At 38.3% G+C, this 15,240-nt stretch overlaps 1 protein-coding gene across 1 annotated transcript; it reads left to right on the top strand.

Annotated features, from left to right (window-relative positions):
* The first annotated feature begins 8,552 nt into the window (after positions 1-8,552).
* Positions 8,553-12,410, top strand: LOC133287024 (leucine-rich repeat receptor-like kinase protein CLV1B). Its single transcript, XM_061484572.1, has 2 exons — positions 8,553-11,220; positions 11,325-12,410. The coding sequence occupies exons 1-2, from the start codon at positions 8,637-8,639 to the stop codon at positions 11,669-11,671; spliced, it is 2,931 nt and encodes a 976-aa protein (XP_061340556.1). The 5' UTR covers positions 8,553-8,636; the 3' UTR covers positions 11,672-12,410.
* The last annotated feature ends 2,830 nt before the right edge of the window (positions 12,411-15,240 follow it).

Here is a 15,240-nt window from a genome sequence, read left to right as displayed (position 1 = left end):
ATAGTAGGGTCCACCATTTGTAAATAAAAAATAAAATAAAAAATAATGTAGACCTTTTACTTTGTCTCTGTTGCATAAGATAATTATCTCATGTAACATGAGATAATTATTTTCCTATATATATATATATATTCCAATTTATGTATGTATTCATTTCTTCTATTTTTTATTTTTTTACCTTTATTTGTTCTTTTATTTTGGGTATAAATAAAAAAGAAATTGATTAAGAATTCTTTAGTTTTTTAGGTATATTTATATGTGTTTAGTTTTCTTAGTGTGTGTGAAATTAATCAACACATAAATAATCATATGATTAATTATAATGTGTTAAGTTTTTTTTTTGGAATAAAATAAAATTCACGTAATGATATAACCATCTTAGGATGGATGTGTTCGGGTGCTGCCGGGTTTAATCCCCACCCGCCACCCCTTTTTCACATGTAATGGATTCTCGAATCTCGCTCATTTTCAACGATCAGTACAGCAGAGACAAAAGGTTTTTTTCCAAAAAAATTTCCTAATCAAAGTAAAATTTGTGGCAACTCCCTTTTTCAGTACCAATCGTTGTTGCCTTGCTAATAGTTGGGCAAGTAAACGCGTAAGTATACGCGACAACAAGTAATATAGGGCTTTTATGAGTCTCAGTTATCGTTCCCACAAGGATCTTTGCGTTTTAACTTGAAATAAATTGGTAATTGCTAACAGAACTAAAAATAGAATAAACTAAAATGAAAGGCTACTACTATTCTAAACTAGTGTACTGAAAATGATTTTGTGGAGATTTTCTCTTTTTAAAACAGTGATTTTAGTTGGTGAAAGGATCTTTAACTACTGCCTAGAAAAATAACTTAACTAAAAGACTTGTAAAATATTTTTTGTAATGATTTTCTTTTATGTTTTAAAACAGAAAAATAATTTCAGATTTGGATGAAAATACAAAAAGATGAAAAAGATGGGTTTTGAAAACAGTGTTTGGAAGTAAGTTGGGTGTCTATTTCCCCTTCCCTCATTTGCAATTAGGATGCTATAACATAAAACAGAGATTGCTTCCAGCTTAACGAAAATACTAAAATAATTGTTGTTTCCCAACAACAGTTTTCTTCCACTGACAACAGATGGCATATCCCTATGTCACTGTTGTCATAGGACCTTGAAGTACCATTTTCACAAGTTACATGGGGTAACTTCATCCCTGGAGCCATACCCATTGAGAAAGATCTTCTCTCAACTTTCCATGTGCTCACAGTGGGTCTAGTGTGAGCTATTTCCCAATAATGCCACACCACTAGGAGTAGCCTATGTGTGATCATCACATAATAAACTCAGCAATAAAAATGCACAGTAAACAAACTGGAATCAACAATGTAAACATCAAAACATCATCTAATAACAATGAGTTCCGGGTACTCTTTCAACCCAACTCTAAGAAAATTAGCTCATCAACACAGGTTGATGAGCTAACATACAACAAGAGTACATAATAAAAACAGAAACTTTTAAAAATGTACTTAAAACAAAACTCAGGAACTATCAACAGTCGATAGCCCTGAAGCAGTGCTCACTAAAAATTACAAACAGAAATACTAAAAATTGAAAACAGAAACAGTAACATAAAAATATCCCAAAGAGCAAAATAAAATTCAGCGAAGCAGAGAAGAATAGAGAGTGTCATACAAAATGCCTTTTTCCCTCTTTTTTTATAGCTGCTCCAAAATCACCTCCTCCAACCGTACGTACGCTCCTCGCTCCAATCGATCGTGGGTGTCCCTTGCACGATTAGCAACACACCACAAAAGCAGCTCCAACCACTAACGACCTCCAGCTCATCAATTTGTTTGGATTTTTCCTTGTTAAAACAAAATCGGCTAGGGTTTGTGTGGGTTGGTTTGATTCAAGAACTGAACCGTGAGTAGGCTAGGATTCTGTATCTTGAATACAAATCAAAGAGTGGTTCGATTTTGAGATGGGTGTCTGATGGATATGGTTCACTCGATGGTGGGTTTGTTGTGCTTAGGGTTTTTTCTTTTTCTTTCAGAACTTTCTTCACGATTCTGAGTCCTACCCCTCTTGTTTCCCTTCTTTTCTTTCTTTTCTTTTTTTTTCTTTGGGCCACTGATTAGTTTTATTTCATCTGGCCCAATTCTTTTCTTCTCTTCTTTCTTCTATTCTGATTTGTCTTTTCCACCTTTGTTTCCTTCCTTTCTCATTTCGGGCTTCTGGTTAGCAAAGGAGTGGCCCAATTGTTCTTCATTCTTTTTACTTGGAGAAATATCACTAATTTGGACCTGAAACATACAAAATCAGCCCATTAATATTAAAATCAGAAAAATTTACTTCAATACAATATTTGAGGTTTTTATTAACAAAGATATTTTTTTCACTCCTATTTTAACATCAATTCACATGTTCAAAGTCACAAATCATGGGCTTATCCTTAACACTTTTGAGATTGTTAGAGTACTATTAGGATGGTCCAGGAATAGGAACAGAGAGAACCTGCAAAAGAGTTACCAACTATTAAATCAGTTAGGATTTTGATAGAGTGACAGTGTAAAAGTTAAAAGTGTTGTAAAATAGAAGAAATTTTTTGATATACACAGTGTACCTACTACTTTCATTAAAAATTGACACTTGAATTAAAAAATATATATCTCTTTTCCGTACATATCACGAAGAATACCCCATTTTGATTGGCCCATCACACTAAATCAGTGAAACGACTAAATATTTCGATAAAATGGAGTCTTGAATTTTGAATTATGCATGCAACTGTTGGCGGTATTAATTGTACAATTATTTCTTATTTATGTTTTTATTACCAGTATATTAATGGAGTATGAACTCCCTATTAATGGTTGTATTCTTATATATACATGATGCTTGCATTGGAAAATGGTTGATGAATCAGAATTCTACCCTATTTTTCTTTGTCTTTTTTTTTTTTTTTTTGGTCTTCTCTCTTCTTTTTCTTTGACTTTGTCTTGTAACAAATTTCTCCCTTATCTCTGCCTCTTCATTTCTTAACAAAAAGAACATATGTATAATTCTCTGTTTATAATAAGTAAATGACAATTGAAATTCTCATGTCGTTATTGACTTGAGACCTTGGTATGAGATATTAGAGACCAAACAATTGCCCAAAATATTTAAGTCTGACTTTAATTATAGGAATATTGAAGGTAAGACCTTTGCTCGAAATATTTAAGGTGAGGCCTTGGCTAAGTTCTCATTTTATAGTTCGCAAATGATAGAGTAAATGAGAATTACACAAGTATATTTAATGTGAGAAATTTCCTCAATATAAAGAGTAAAACCCACGATACCTTGTTTAACAAATTTTTAACTATTTGTTGAAAAAAATACATATGTACGGTCAGGTTGTTGCTGACATATACAGATCTAGAGCTCTAGTTTTTTTTATATATATCTTTTTCTTCCTTTATTTATTTTCTATCTTTTTTAATTATAACATTTCTTCTTTCATACCCGGGAATTACTTTCCCATTAAATGTCTCTAGGATCACTTAATATTTTGGTGTTCTTTTTTATAACACTAATTTTTTTTTTCTTTTTATCTTTGTTATTTTTTTTATTTTCCAATTTTATCCTCTTATTTATATTAAGAAATCACCTAAAAAATGATGGTCAGAAGCCTAATAATTAAATGCACTCTCAAATCATTGACATCTCTTCAGGGGGAGCTTGGTGCAGATCAGCGTGGCGCTAACATTGGTCACATTTCTTTACTTTTTTTCTTTTCCATCTTGCACAAGGGTCGACTAGTAGTAATGTTGGAATAGAAGATTCGATCTGATCTGATTGTTATTAGTTGTAGATTGGTTGTTATCTTAGTTTGTTAGGATACCTTTTTCCTAGCTTATTTTGTTATCTGATGTATTCTAGGATAGTAGCATCTTAGCTGTTGCATATATTTAGGAATTAGTTGCACCCATCAGGAACAGCCATAGGCCTATTTATTTGTATTCATGTTCACTTCATAAGATAGAGAATTAATGGAAACAATTTCCTTTTGTACAATTTATCATGGTATCAGAGCTTGTCTTTCCTAAACACTTCCGCAGACGTGCACAACTCTAAAGCTGTGAGCAGATTTCAGTCTTACTTGAAGATGACCACTAGTGGAACGAAACCCACAGACCCGGGTTCACATTTCTATCTCGCCGGTTCAGATAATCCTGGCATTCTCTTGACAAATGTTACGTTGAGAGGGGAAGCAAATTATGAGAACTGGGCAAAACTCATGAAAAATGCCCTCAAATCAAAAAACAAGTTGGGATTCATTGATGGATCCATTAAGAAACCTGACAAGGCGCAAGCAGAGGAGTGGCGCGCCTGGGAGATGTGTAATTCCATGATCAACGGATGGATACACAATACCATCGATCAGAAATTGCAACCATTCATTAAGTGCTTTGATGAGGTAAAAGACCTCTGGAATGACCTGAAGGAAAGGTACGCTGTCGAAAATTTTACTCGTCAATACCAACTCAAGGCTAGTTTGGCCACCATAAGGCAGCAAGGTACCACCATTGCAGAATACTACATGCAGCTACGCGTTGTCTGGGATGAGCTCGCCAGCAGCAAAACTTATACACATTGTCCGTGTGGAGCAAACTGCACATATGCAAAGGCAGTTGAAGAAGAAATGGAACATGATCAGGTATACAAGTTCCTTATGGGCCTTGATGATGTCTATGGCAATTTGCGGTCTCAAATCCTCAACAATTCACCTCTTCCAACGATGAATAAGGTGTATGCCATTATGACCCAGGAAGAGACTCACAGAGCTATCACTCAAAATCGGACTCCTCGTAATGATGAAGTTGGAAATGCAGTACAAGCACCTGCACCAGCCATGGACCGGTTTGCCGATCATCCTCTATGCATCCATTGTGGCAGAAATAATCACGAGGCCTCGCGTTGCTGGCAAGCATTCGGATTCCCTGGTCGTGACGAAGGCAAGGGGCGCGAAGCTCTCAGCCGCGACGGTAGAAGGGGGCGAGGTCGTGGCCGCTTTGGTGGTTACAGAAGTAACTCACAAGGGGGATGGCGCAACTCACAAGGAGGTTCCTATGCAAAGCCTTTTGCTGCAAACGCAGCACAAACGGAGGACTCATCTGAGCAAGCAAATGCTTTTCCTGTTTTGACACCAGATGTAGTAACAAAACTACTCACACTGGTTGATCAGCCTCAACAATCGAAGGAAAAATTAATTGGTAAAAATTCACATTGGCTTATAGATAGTGGGGCATCGCGCCACATGACAGGAATTCTGGACTTATTTGCAAACATTACGACCATTGAGCCTTTGTCAATAGCTTTACCTAATGGAGCTGTCACTTATGCAAAGCAACAAGGATCTGTTTTATTTGACAATTTTTCTTTATCCAACGTTTTATTTGTTCCTAATCTAAAGTGTAATCTGATATCAGTTTCTCAATTGATACGACAACAAAACGTTGATGTGGTGTTTACTCATGATTGTTGTGTGTTACAGGACCGCAAGCTAAGGACGGAGATTGGATTGGGTGACCAAAAGGATGGTGTGTATGTGTTGAGACCAAGCCAAGTAGCAGCCTTCACAACACGTTCAAATGATTCACAAGAGCTTTGGCACAAGCGGTTGGGACATGCATCACCTGAAGCACTTTCTATGCTCTCTTTTTCTAGAGGTTTTCAATTTTGCTGTATGAATAAAAAGGCTTGCGATGTCTGTTATCGTGCCAAACAAATTCGATCCTCTTTTCCTATTTGTGATCGCAAAAGCAATAAAGTATTTGATCTGATTCATTGTGATATATGGGGTCCTTATAGAACTCCCTCTTCGTCGGGTGCTTATTACTTCTTAACCATAGTTGATGACTTTAGTCGTGTCGTATGAGTTTGCTTAATGAATGATAAAAGTGCAACGTATTTATTTCTGCGAAAATTCCTTCTAATGGTGCAAAATCAGTTTAATACAACGGTTAAATCAGTTCGGACAGATAATGGCACGGAATTTACTTCTCATAAGATGGCTGAATTATTCACTGAAAATGGTGTGTTTCATCAGAAATCATGTGTCCATATATAGTCCCACATTGATTGGATGGACAACTAATATGGCCTTTATAAGGCCTTGGGCACTCCCACCCCTTGAGCTAGCTTTTGGGGTGGTGTATCCCAAGGTTCTTTACATGGTATCAGAGCCTCACCGTCCCCCGCTTTAAAAAGTGGAATTAAAATAAAAAAAGCACAAAAAGGTAAACCAAAAATGGGCCTGTGCAATTTCCACGCTTCTAGCCTAAAGGGCTCTTGCGTGAAGGAGGGGACGTGTTGAGATATATAGTCCCACATTGATTGGATGGACAACTAATATGGCCTTTATAAGGCCTTGGGCACTCCCACCCTTGAGCTAGCTTTTGGGGTGGTGTATCCCAAGATTCTTTACAAGTAACCTCTAAATGGTGTATGCTTATGCCCTCGTGAACTTCATCCAAAACATAAGTAACCTCTTTTATTGCCAAACATTTCATAAGTGGAGAAGAAAACTTCTTCGATACAGCTGGTCATCCAACATCTCATAGTTGGTTGCTTTTCTTGTCATCTTCTTCGCTACCTTTGGATCTGTAGGTAAATCTTCATGTTCCAAAAACACTTTTTTTGTCGGCGTCATGCAGTTATCTTTTACAAAAATTGCCAAATCCACGCATGGCACAGCCAAATTATATTGTACTACCGACTGATTATTTTAGCTAGGATATCTGCTTACGTGTTCTCTGCCCGGGGATATGCCTTCACTTCAACTTTTCCAAACTGCTTCAAGAGTTCTTGGACCCTACTCAGGTATTTTGCATTCATATGTAATATAAACCATTAAAAAAGCTCTTACCTAACACTTTAAGATTTTGGGTTGAAGTGATTCTTTATATGGTATCAGAGCTTGCTTGGGTACCACAAGGTCACGAGTTCGATTCTCACCGTCCCCACTTTTGACTGGAATTAAAAAAAGAAACCAAGAAATTGAGTTTGTGCAATATTCACACTTCAAGGCCAAATAACTCTTGTACGAGAGGGTATGTTAGAAAATAATATAAATCATTAACACCTTAAGATTTTGGGTTGAAGCAGAATTCTTTACAGGCTTGATATTCTCCATTGATGTGTAAAGTAACCAACTGGGAGTCGGAAAAGATGTCCTCTGCTCCCAACTCTTTTACTTGCACCAAACCATATCAGCGTAAAATCATTATAGTACAGTTTCTTTGTTTACTGTTAAAATTGCTAAGACTAATATACCTACTTAATTTTCAGAATATGTTTTATAAATATTCTTTTGTACTGTAGACCATTCCGGCACTAGGACTAGTAGCGACCGCGACAGACTAACTCAGGAAGAGAATATAACATCTTCTGAAAATACCAAAATGGTAATTTACATTGAAGTTAAAAATGTTTCGACAGAACCCACTTATGATAAAAAAAAAAAAAACTTCCTTTTAAATTTTTATATGCGCACACAATACCCTATTACCCTCTAATCACATATAGAATACGATTCTGCAATATCTAGTGGATGATTGTTAAAAGAACTTAACAACAGAGAAATGATGCTTTGCCTTTTCATGAGCAACAACTTTACGGTTCTGAACTATCCCAGTAACATACCAAAGCACGGTAGGAAGGCTTCCACGTAAAACAACTTTTATTTATTTATTTATTTGATGAAACACGAAAAACAGCTGTTTTTTTAGTAATCGAAAACAGCTTTAGTTTCATTCCAAAGTGTCCTAGTGGCTTGTGAAAAGCTAAAACCTCTTTTAATGGTTACAAAGAGATTGCATCTTTGTCTTCAAAAAGCCATGTTCAACATAGGAGTGCACTTAACAACCAGCGGCAAGAATATTACATTATACGCCATCAATTGTTAACCAATCAGATACGTTTATCAATCAAATTAAAAGAGTGCATGTATACATAACAATCCATTTAATATTAAAGGTGCTGCTTAAGATTATTCTAGTTATATTAAAAATATAGAAATTATATCTAAAGAATAATGTATACATAATAATTACGGAATAAAACATTTATGATAGATAGAGTTTATCTAATTTTTTTCCCCTCTAAACAAATTATAATCAAGGATCTCCACCTTTAGAATTAATACGATCACCTTAGAAATTGGTCTAGGGTGTCGTCCTGAGATATGATGAAGTATCATGTTAAAAAGTAATTATTTGGTGTGATTACGAAGATATTTGGTCTTATAATAATATAGAATGGATATTAGACTAGATGAGACCCACCCAATGATTTAGTGGAAAACAGAAGTTTTAATCGGTATGTTTCACAAACTTAGTGGATTGAGTGGTTTAAAAATATCAATATTTTGACGCATATTAAAAAATATATATTTTTATTCTTGGCATCCACTTCGAATGTCTTTTTGTTCGTTGCGTAGAAATACTAGTATTGCATGCCACTATGATATACTGTCAAGTGTTTTATATATCGGCGTATATCAATAGACTAGTGCATGTGGTGTTGTGTGGTACCCAAATAAGAACGCCAAGTGCATACTAGGTCTAGGTATATGAGACGAAGCAACAGAGAGAGAGCGAACAAGCATAGACATGAGAAGCGGTGTGTGTTATATGCTGTTGTGTGTTTCCTTGATTTGGTTCGGCGTAACGGTGTGCTCTTCATTAAGTGATATGGATGCGCTGCTGAAGCTGAAGGAATCCATGAAGGGAAAGAGAGCCAAAAACGATGCGCTTCAAGACTGGAAGTTTTCTACGTCAGTTTCGGCGCACTGTTCATTTTCAGGGATAACATGCGACCAAAACCTGCGAGTGATTGCTCTCAATGTGTCCTCTGTTCCACTCTTCGGGTATGTTACTCCTGAGATCGGATTCTTGGACAAGCTGGAGAATCTCACCATCGCTCAGGACAAACTCACCGGCCAGCTTCCGAAGGAGCTCGCCAATCTCACTTCTCTCAAGTTCCTCAACATTTCCCACAACGGCTTCTCCGGCCAATTCCCTGGCGAAATCACTCTCTCCATGACCAAACTGCAGTCCCTCGACGCCTACGACAACAACTTCACGGGACCACTTCCCGAGGAAATCGTCAAACTGGAGAAACTCAAGTACCTCATGCTCTCTGGTAACTATTTTTCTGGCAATATACCGGAGAGTTATTCGGAGTTTCAGAGCTTGGAGTATTTGAGCTTAAGCACTAACAGTCTAAGTGGCAAGATTCCAAAGAGCTTGAGTCGGCTGAAGACGCTGAAGAAACTGTATCTCGGGTACGACAATGCTTACGAAGGTGGAATCCCAGCAGAGCTTGGTTCCATGAAATCTCTTCAGCTTCTTGACTTGTCTAGCTGCAACTTGAACGGCGAGATTCCATCGAGCCTGAGCAACTTGACAAACCTGAACACCTTGTTCTTGCAAGTAAACAATCTCACCGGAACCATTCCGCCGGAGCTCTCTTCTATGATCAGCCTCGTGTCTTTGGACCTCTCCATCAACAACCTCACCGGTGAGATTCCGGAGAGTCTCTCTCAGCTCAGAAACCTTGTTCTCATGAACTTGTTCCAGAATAAGCTACGCGGCCCCCTCCCCAACTTCATCGCCGAACTTCCCAATCTGACAACGCTTCAGGTTTGGGAGAACAACTTCTCCTTCGTTCTGCCACAGAAACTTGGCCAAAATGGGAAGCTCATGTTTTTTGATGTCAGCAACAACCTCCTCACCGGATTGATCCCTCGTGATTTGTGCAAAGGAGGGAGGTTGCGAACGTTAATGCTCACCGATAACTTCTTCTACGGTCCAATCCCAAACGAGATCGGCGATTGCAAGTCTCTTTTCAAGATTCGACTTGCCGATAACTTCTTGGACGGGCAGCTTCCTTCGGGGATTTTCAAACTACCTACCGTTACACTAATCGAGCTCGGCAATAACCGTTTCAACGGCCAACTGCCTTCCGAGATTTCAGGCGATTATCTCGGGATCCTCACTCTTTCCAACAACTTACTCACGGGGAGTATCCCGCCTGCGTTGAAAAACCTCAGAAAATTACAGACTCTGTCCCTCGACGCGAACCAGTTCGTTGGCGAAATTCCAGAGGAGATTTTTGAATTACCAACAGTGACGAAGATCAACATAAGTGGCAACAATCTCACAGGTGAAATTCCAACGACGATGATTCATTGTGTTTCACTGACGGCCGTTGATCTGAGTCGGAACATGCTGTCCGGCGAGGTTCCAAAAGGGATAAAGAACCTCATGGACTTGAGCATCTTGAATCTATCAAGGAACCACATATCTGGTAAAATCCCTGACGAGATTCAATTCATGACGAGTCTCGTCACGCTGGATCTCTCCAACAACAATTTCATTGGAAGGGTCCCCAACGGGGGGCAGTTCTTAGTCTTCAACGACAAGTCGTTTGCGGGGAACCCCAACCTCTGTTCCCCCCTCCAGGCCTCTTGCCCATACGACGTCGGGTTGAGGAAACGACATGCCAAATCAATCACGAGGGTGATCGTCATTGTGATTGCACTCGTCACCGCCATGCTCCTGGTGTTGGTTACGGTGTACATGACGAGGAAGAGAAAGCGCCACAGAGCAATGGCGTGGAAGCTCACAGCCTTCCAGAGACTCGACTTCAAAGCAGTAGACGTGGAGAATTGCCTGAAAGAGGAGAATATAATAGGTAATGGAGGAGCAGGGATCGTGTACAGAGGGTCCATGCCAAGCGGAACAGACATAGCAATAAAACGTTTGGTTGGAACAGGAATTGGACGAAACGGACGTTACGGATTCAAGGCGGAGATAGAGACACTAGGAAGGATAAGGCACAGGAATATCATAAAGCTTCTGGGGTACCTTTCGAAAAAGGACTCAAACTTGTTGCTGTATGAATACATGCCAAATGGGAGCTTGGGAGAATGGCTGCATGGTCCAAAGGTTGGGCATTTGAGGTGGGAGATGAGGTACAAGATTGCGGTTGAAGCAGCTAAGGGACTCTGCTATTTGCACCATGATTGTTCTCCTCTTATCATTCACAGGGACGTCAAGTCCAATAATATATTACTTGATGGAGACTTTGAGGCCCATATCGCTGATTTTGGACTTGCCAAGTTCTTGCACCACCCTGGAGCCTCTCAGTCCGTGTCCGTTATCGCTGGCTCCTATGGTTATATTGCTCCAGGTATAATTAACAAGATATTAAGATTTTAATTTGGATATGGCAAAGGTTATGTCTTAGAAATTGGATTTGTTTCTAATTGATGAACTTGTTGAATGGTTGAGCAGAGTATGCTTACACGCTGAAAGTGGATGAGAAAAGCGATGTGTATAGCTTTGGCGTGGTGCTGTTAGAGTTGATAGTGGGAAGAAAGCCGGTGGGTGACTTCGGAGATGGTGTGGACATCGTTGGATGGGTGAATAATACCAAATTAGAACTGTCTCAGCCGTCCGATGAAGCAATAGTGTTGGCAGTGGTGGACCCCAGGCTAACTGAATACCCGTTGACAAGTGTCATCCACATGTACAACGTAGCTATGATGTGTGTTAAAGAAATGGGGCCCGCCAGGCCTACCATGAGGGAAGTCGTCCATATGCTCACTAACCCTCCTCTGTCTACCGTTGAACCTAATTAGTCTCTAGGTAGCCTAAGCTATTTGCTGATTTGAGGTTTACTTCTTTGAAAATAATTTATTAAAACAGAAGTAAAACTGTGCAAATGACTGTCATCTATAGTTTGTGAGAAGTGAAACAAGAAGTCAAATGTGTTGTACCATCAAATGTAAAATAGGTTTGAATTTTGTTATAGAAAAGGCTTTTACCCGATTGATTGTGTTTCAAATAGTTTTGTACAAAAGAATTAATCTAAAACTGTACATGTCCAATATGTGATACATAACGTCCTTATAATTTTTTTGTGATTGAAGTTGCTTATTGCATGTAAAAGTAAATGAATATAGATATATAAAACCAATTTAACCCAAAATGTTAAGTTATTAAGTAATGGTCCAATCAAATCTTTTTTTATTATATCTGAGGTCAAAGAAGGTGGAGAAAAATGAAGAGGATGATGCAACTTTGAAAGCTGATGGAGATGCTGGTGAGGAACCAGAGCATGAAGCTGTGAAAAAGGAAAAGAAGAAAAAGAGGAAGGATTCTACTGAGAATATGTTGAGTTGCCGAATGGGAAGTGGACAACAATTTGAATGGAGGAGAAAAGAAGAAAAAGAGTAAAAAGCACGCAGAGCAAGAAGAATCAGCTGAAATGCCAAGCAAAAAGAAAGGAAAAAAGAAGGAAAATGAGGACTAAAGTGGAATAAATCTGTAGTTATCGGCTAATCAATCTGGTGACTGGCAGCTGTTTTTGTACCCTTCTAGTAGTCAGTAGTTTATTCGATATAATTTTTGCTTTTTCCATTTTTAATGCAATTTGTGTCTTTATTCCTAATTAACTATTTGATGGGATAAGTTTTGTGTTTCCGAACATGAGTGGATAGTTTGATGCAATCATGTTTGTGAATGGAAGATGGTGGTGATATACCCTTTATAATGTTTTTTAGAGTCTTTATGATCCAACTCAGCTTAACTGCTTAAGCGACATGAATATTCGAATGGAGTTATTTAAAAACCAAATCATTTCGTTGGTTGTTGGTTGTGTGCAGCAGTGAATGCAATGCTGTGTAGTAGGATTACAACGAGGCTTCTTACCCGTCGTGATGATATCTTGGTCTTGTGCATTAAATAGTCTGATTAATGATGTTAATCATTTTCAACTTTTTTTATATTCGTGCATTGGAAGTGTTTAGTCTCAGGGTGCCTACTTACTGTTGATGTAGCATTCTGTTTTCTGTTTCTGTTTTATGTTTCAAGTTAGTTAGCTTTATTTACTGCATGAGCTTATATGTTAATTGGGCTTATTTGTACTGGGCCTTTTCCTTCAGTTTAGGATTAGTTAGTTAGATTGGTGATGTCATATTTAAACTCACTGTGTGTAGAAACTTAACTGATTTTTCATTCATTACCTTATTCTGGTTAATGTGGATCGATTCAGATTCTAAGATGGTATCAGAGCTCTGATCGGAGCTCTGATATTCGCCGTTCTTTGTTTGCGTTCTGCGAACTTCTTCTCTTCCTATTTCTCGTTTTCAATTCGTTCTTGATTTAGCTTGCATGCACTCACTGAAGTGAATAGATGGCGAATCAGAGTTCCGACATAAATCAAGAGAATGTAACAAATCGAATACCGATTGTTACAAATCAGATTTTTCCTTCTGCAACACATGTTCCGATCGTTGATGATCCTTCAAATCCAGGTAGCACTTACTATGTGCATCCTAATGAGAATCCTTCTTTAGTCTTGGTATCTTCACTCATGGATGGAAAGAACTACCACAATTGGGCCAGATCTATGAAAATGGCTTTAATATCGAAGAATAAACTCTCTTTTGCCAATGGAACTATCTCTGTTCCAGATCCTTCTGATCCTTATTTCGCTGCATGGGAACGATGTAACACCATGGTGCTGTCATGGTTACATCACTCCATAACTCAATCTATTTCACAGTCGATCTTATGGATGGATCGAGCCTCAGATGTATGGAACGACCTCCGAGAGAGGTTCTCTCAGTCAGATATCTTCAAAATCTCAGATCTACAGGATGAGATTTATAGGATGCATCAAGGAGACAGTAGCATCTCTGATTACTACACACGACTCAAGATCCTATGGGATGAGCTTGAAGCGTTACAGCCAACACCAACATGCAAATGCATTAAACCTTGTTGTTCAATTGCTTTGAAGGTTAGGAGTATTCGTGAAAGAGATTACTCTATTCGCTTCCTTAAAGGATTAAATGAACGATTCAGTCATGTAAGGTCTCAGGTTATGTTGATGGATCCTTTGCCATCAATTAATCGAGTTTTCTCGATGGTCATACAACAAGAGAGACATTTGCAACTAGAAGGTAACTCTCTTAATTTTGAAGGTCCAAAAACTTTCTACAATTCTGCTGATCAAGGTAGAGGACGATCACAACCTTATCAAGCAAGTGGATCCTATGTTGGTCGAGGGAGAACAGGTTCAAATAGATTGTGTACTTATTGTGGAAGGACAAGTCATACAGTGGAGACATGCTTTGAGAAGCATGGCTATCCACCAGGTTTCAAACAGAGAAATACTGATTACAGGCCAAGTTTTGATTATAGGCCAAATTTAGCACACAAGGCCAATGTGGTTGATGTAAACCAGAATCATGATCCTACTGTTCCACACCATCATGCAGCTTTGCAACCAGATTCTAAAGAAGCCTTCACAAAGGATCAGTATCAAACCATCCTTGGAATGATACAACAATCCGTGCAACAAGGTTCCCCTCATATCAGCAACATGGTAGAAGCTAAGGTCCTCAATGCTGAGACCACTGATTCATCTTCAGGTAAATCTAGAATTCAATGGATTTTAGATACTGGAGCAACCGATCACATCACTCATTCCATGGACAGTTTGTCATACATTCAAAAGATTGAACCAATAGCTATCACTCTACCTAATGGAAAACAGGTGTTATCTTTTCATTCTGGAACTGTTATTCTTTCCAAGACTTTAACATTGACAAATGTGTTATATGTTGAAGAATTCAAGGTCAATTTGATTTCAATAAATAAATTGATTCAAGACACTAATTGTACTGTGATTTTCCAGCATCTTCAATGTATCATTCAGCAAATACCTTCCAGGCTAACAATTGGTTCAGCTAAGTTAGAGAGAGGTCTCTATATCCTCAATCAACATTGCAGCAATTCTGATGGCACAAAGGGAGAAGGACTATGGGGCAATACTGCTCAGAATAAGAAAGTAACAATGCAGTCTTCAACCATTGATATATGGCATTCTCGATTAGGACACTACTCAAAGTCTGTAATAAGAGCCATGATAGCTCAACACCCTTTCATTTCTTGTAAAGATACAGATGATCCATGTGACATATGCCATTTAGCTAAACAGAAGAAATTACCTTTCAATACTAGTTCCAGTATTTCAAGTTCAGCTTTTGATTTAGTTCATATTGATATTTGGGGGCCATACTCGATTCCATCCATTCATGGGCATAGATACCTTTTGACTATAGTAGATGATCACACACGGTTTACTTGGGGCATACTTATGACATCTAAAGCTGAAACCAGAAATCACATTAGATCCTTT

Source organism: Gastrolobium bilobum, unplaced genomic scaffold, assembly GCF_033153095.1.
Source record: "Gastrolobium bilobum isolate Gb01-03AN ecotype WA unplaced genomic scaffold, APGP_CSIRO_Gbil_v1 utg1487, whole genome shotgun sequence".
Classification (NCBI taxonomy): Eukaryota; Viridiplantae; Streptophyta; class Magnoliopsida; order Fabales; family Fabaceae; genus Gastrolobium; species Gastrolobium bilobum.
This window is presented reverse-complemented; position numbering and strand designations above follow the sequence as displayed.